The following is a 5190-nucleotide window of genomic DNA, read 5'->3' as shown; positions in this document are numbered from 1 at the left end:
TGTGTATTTGATCCTCTGCATGCGTATACACATGAAGGGGGTGGGGGGGGGGGGGGGGGGGCGGAGGGGGGGCGAGGCACTAGCAGGTCTGCACAGAATTATGTTGACCTGGGAGATGGGGAAAACAAATCTCCACCCTTTACCCACCAGGCGCGGCGTTACAAGGATTCGAACCCGGGACCCTCAGACTGAATGTCCAACATTTTAACCACTCGGCTACTGCGCCCGCCATACACTTTAATCAAATCCATAGCCCAGACAGTCAGGACAACAGTTGCCTCCTCTGCCGTTCTGATGGTCATAGTCGGACACGAGTGACAATGATACATACAAGCAACGTGGGCAAGACACTCTCCAAAACTCTCCAAAACTAATCAGATTCTAGCCCATTAATATAACTCGGGGGCAGCAGTTGCCTCCTCTGCTATTCCGATGGTCATAGTCGGCAACATCAAAGTGAGAGCTGTATCCAATAGTTTCTGCTATGGGAAGTCATTTTCTGGTTAGTCTTTTTACGACGGACTATGACTCAAACTAGGAGGATAAATTGCACTGGCTCTTAGTGCTGCAGCCTTGGGGGCTAGGTGGCCTTTGGGAACCATCCCAACGCCAACTGTCCTAAAACCCTCTTGGCCGAGAGAGTGGGGATGTAACTTGGGCAAGACACTCTCTGCTATGATCAAATTCCAGCCCAGATAGCTGGGAAAGCAGTTGCCTCCTCTGCTGTTCTGAAGGTCATAGTGGGGACTCGACTGACTATCATACATACACGTAACGTGGGCAAGACACTCTCCACAACAATAATCAGATTCTAGCCCAATAATACTCGGGAGAGCAGTTGCCTCCTCTGATGCTCCGATGGTCAAGGTTGGACACGACTGACCATGATACATACAAGTGACCGTGAGGATGCAACTTGGGCAAGACACTCTCCACCATAATCAAATTCTAGCCCAGACAGTCAGCACCATAATCAAATTCTAGCCCAGATAGTCAGCACCATAATCAAATTCTAGCCCCGATAGTCAGCACCATAATCAAATTCTAGCCCCGATAGTCAGCACCATAATCCTAGGTCCAGATAGTCAGCACCATAATCAAATTCTAGCCCAGTAAGTCAGCACCATAATCAAATTCTAGCCCAGATAGTCAGCACCATAATCAAATTCTAGCCCAGATAGTCAGCACCATAATCAAATTCTAGCCCAGATAGTCAGCACCATAATCAAATTCTAGCCCAGATAGTCAGGACAGCAGCTGCCTCCTCTGCTGTCCTGAGGGTCATCGTCGGACACAACTGACTATCACAAAAAAAAAAAAAAAAAAAAAAAAAAGTCGGTCACACGACTGAATGTCTTCACAACATGGGTACACTGGACACTGGGCACTCACCTGATGTCCACCTGGGTGTCCCCAGAGGCAGGGTCCACCTCTAACCTGCGGACGGGCTTCTCCACGTCGTGGACCCGACAGTCTCTGTGGGAGGAGGGGAGGGGGTGGGGGTGGGGGTGGTGGTGGTGGTGGGGCTCGTGGTGCACGGCCGCCAGCGTGTCTCTGATGAAGTGCTTGGCGGCGGTCTTGCCGCGCGCTGCCTGATGCTGCTGTGACGTCAGGCGGTTAATGTCCTGCTGCTCCTCGTTGCTCACCTTCTTGGCGGCAGAGGCGGCAGCAACAACAGCAGCAGCAGCAGCGGCGTTGGCGGCGCCACTTCCGCTACAAGAGGCTGGCGGCGACATCATCACCGCGACGGAATGAAGACCTGACGAGGTGGTGAAGATTGGAGGTGGAGACTCCCCACCACCACCACCACCAACACCGCCACCACCATCACCAACACCACCGCCGCCATCCAGTTTCCTCTCCGCACACTCCCGAACACTCGCCCGTGCTGAACCAGCCGTGCTGAGGTTTCCCCCCTCCTCCGCCACCACCACCCTCACAGTCGCTGTCGTCGAGGCTCTTGGCTCTGGGCTCCTCCACCCTTGTCGAGGCCTTGTTGAGGGCGCTGATGTTGTTGAGGTAGTTCTGCTGACGCTCCTTGTCCATCCCATCCGACGACGAGGAAGACGACGACCGGCGGCGCCGCTTCCAACGCAGCAGCACCACGGCGAGGACGATGAGCAAGAGGATGGGGAAGCCCACCCCGAAGCACACCCCGAACAGGATCTCCCTCTTCTCCTCCTCCCCCTTCCGGGACCCTCCCGCCTGGCCGCTGACGTTGCTGGAGCGGTGGTCAGGGTCCCTCGTAACAGAAGAAGAAGAAGAAAGCGGCGGGAGGGGCGGGGTGGTGACGTTGTGGAAGGAGGGGGAGACTGCAGGAGGGCGAGGGGTGGGCGGCGTAGTGCTGGTGGTGGTGGCCATGCCCTCGTAAGCCTCGCAGTCCTTGCCCCAGAACCCCTCTGGGCACGTGCACTCGTAGTCGTCGATGCGGTCCTCGCACACGCCGCCGTGGCGGCAGGGCTGCGACTGGCAGTCGTTCACGTTGACGCTGCAGTCCTTGCCCGTCCAGCCAGGAGCGCAGCGGCACCGGAAGTCGTTGACCAGGTCCGTGCAGCTGCCCCCGTTGGCGCAGGGCCGCATCTCGCAGTCGTCCACGTTCACCTCGCACGTGGGCCCCACGAAGCCGGCCACGCAGCGGCACTTGAAGTCGTGCGTCAGGTCCTGGCAGGTGCCCCCGTTGCGGCAGGGCTGCAGGGCGCAGTAGTCGTGGCCGTCGTCCTCACAGGTGGGCCCGAAGAAGCCCGAGGGGCAGATGCACTCCCCGTCCACGCAGTGACCCCCTAGAGGAAGGGAGAAAGAGAGTGAAAACAATCATGATGATGGTTGAAAAAGGAGTGATTTGATACGATATTGATTTGATATGGATACTAATATAGCGCCTATCCTCGGTCGGAGACAAGGCTCTAAGGGCTTTACAAACACGGAGGAGTCATTTGCTACTACAGGCTGCCCCTACCTGACGGCTGTCATTGGGTGCTCATCATTCGTTTCCTGTGTCACTCAATCAGATTTCAGGCACGTACACATACACACTCAGACAGACATGTAACATTTGCCCGTAACAAGGAGTGATCATGGCGGTGAATGCCGACAGCAGAAAAGGAGTGTTGATGACGGTGAATGCCTAAAGCAGTGAGGAATGATGATTATGGTGAATGCCTAAAGCGACAGAGGAATGATGATCATTATCGTGAATGCCTAAAGCGACAGAGGACTGATGATCATGGTGAATGCCTGAGGCGTGAGGAATGATGGTTATTGTGAATGCCTAAAGCGTGATGAATGATTATGGTGAATGCCTGAAGCGACAGAGGAATGATGGTTATGGTGAATGCCTAAAGCGACAGAGGAATGATGATTATGGTGAATGCCTAAAGCGACTGAGGAATGATGATTATGGTGAATGCCTAAAGCGTGAGGAATGATGGTTATGATGAATGCCTAAAGCGACAGAGGAATGATGGTTATGGTGAATGCCTAAAGCGTGATGAATGATTATGGTGAATGCCTAAAGCGTGAGGAATGATGATTATGGTGAATGCCTAAAGCGTGAGGAATGATGATTATGGTGAATGCCTAAAGCGTGATGAATGATTATGGTGAATGCCTAAAGCGTGAGGAATGATTATGGTGAATGCCTAAAGGGTGAGGAATGATTATGGTGAATGCCTGAAGCGTGAGGAATGATGGTTATGGTGAATGCCTAAAGCGTGATGAATGATTATGGTGAATGCCTGAGTGTCAGAGGAATGATGGTTATGGTGGATGCCTAAAGCGACAGAGGAGTGATGATGGTGTTGAATGCCTAAAGCGTCAAAAGATTGATGCAGGTGGCTAATGCCTAAAGCATCAGAGGAATGGTAAAGATGGCTAATGCCTAAAGCATCACAGGAATGAATCAAAATTGCTAATGCCTAACGCGACAAAGGCATGGTTATGATGGTCAATGCCTATAGCAACAAAACAATGACGATGATGATGATGATGATGAGTGCACGTGCCCAAAGAGACACAGGAGTGATGACGATAATAGTGATGCCCAAGACGTCAAAGGAATAACGATTATGGTGAAAGCTCAAGGCTCTTAAAGGAATATGGATTGTGGTGAATGCCTAAAGCTCATAGGGAATGATTATGGATCTTGCCGAAAGCTCATAAGGAGTAATGATGATGTCGAATGCCTAAAGTGTCAAAGGAGTAATGATGATGGTGAATGCCTCAAGTGTCAAAGGAGTGATGATGATGGTGAATGCTAAAAGCTCATAAGGAATGATTTTGGATCTTGCCGAAAGCTCATAAGGAGTAATGATGATGTCGAATGCCTAAAGTGTCAAAGGAGTAATGATGATGGTGAATGCCTCAAGTGTCAAAGGAGTGATGATGATGGTGAATGCCTAAAGTGTCAAAGGAGTGAGGATGATGGTGAATGCTAAAAGTGTCAAAGGAGTGATGATGATGGTGAATGCCTTAAGTGTCAAAGGAGTGATGATGATGGTGAATGCTAAAAGTGTCAAAGGAGTGATGATGATGGTGAATGCTAAAAGTGTCAAAGGAGTGATGATGATGGTGAATGCTAAAAGTGTCAAAGGAGTGAGGATGATGGTGAATGCTAAAAGTGTCAAAGGAGTGATGATGATGGTGAATGCTAAAAGTGTCAAAGGAGTGATGATGATGGTGAATGCTAAAAGTGTCAAAGGAGTGATGATGATGGTGAATGCTAAAAGTGTCAAAGGAGTAATGATGATGGTGAATGCCTAAAGTGTCAAAGGAGTGATGATGATGTCGAATGCCTAAAGTGTCAAAGGAGTGATGATGATGGTGAATGCCTAAAGTGTCAAAGGAGTGATGATGATGTCGAATGCCTAAAGTGTCAAAGGAGTGATGATGATGGTGAATGCTAAAAGTGTCAAAGGAGTGATGATGATGGTGAATGCTAAAAGTGTCAAAGGAGTGATGATGATGGTGAATGCTAAAAGTGTCAAAGGAGTGAGGATGATGTCAAATGCCTAAAGTGTCAAAGGAGTGATGATGATGGTGAATGCTAAAAGTGTCAAAGGAGTGATGATGATGGTGAATGCCTAAAGTGTCAAAGGAGTGATGATGATGGTGAATGCCTAAAGTGTCAAAGGAGTGATGATGATGGTGAATGCCTAAAGTGTCAAAGGAGTGATGATGATGGTGAATGCTAAA

General features: G+C 50.2%; 1 protein-coding gene across 1 annotated transcript in view; it reads right to left on the bottom strand.

The window, feature by feature from the left end:
• Window positions 1–1681: 1681 nt before the first annotated feature.
• The window catches only part of LOC143296643 (uncharacterized), a 117034-nt gene continuing 113525 nt past the window's right edge, over window positions 1682–5190 (bottom strand). The window contains exon 9 of the mRNA XM_076608673.1: window positions 1682–2780. Within this exon, the coding sequence (XP_076464788.1) occupies window positions 1828–2780 (953 nt within the window). The 3' untranslated portion in view covers window positions 1682–1827. The remainder of the gene's footprint in view (window positions 2781–5190) is intronic.

The sequence above is a fragment of the Babylonia areolata genome, chromosome 21, assembly GCF_041734735.1.
Source record: "Babylonia areolata isolate BAREFJ2019XMU chromosome 21, ASM4173473v1, whole genome shotgun sequence".
Taxonomy (NCBI): domain Eukaryota; kingdom Metazoa; phylum Mollusca; class Gastropoda; order Neogastropoda; family Buccinidae; genus Babylonia; species Babylonia areolata.
This window is presented reverse-complemented; position numbering and strand designations above follow the sequence as displayed.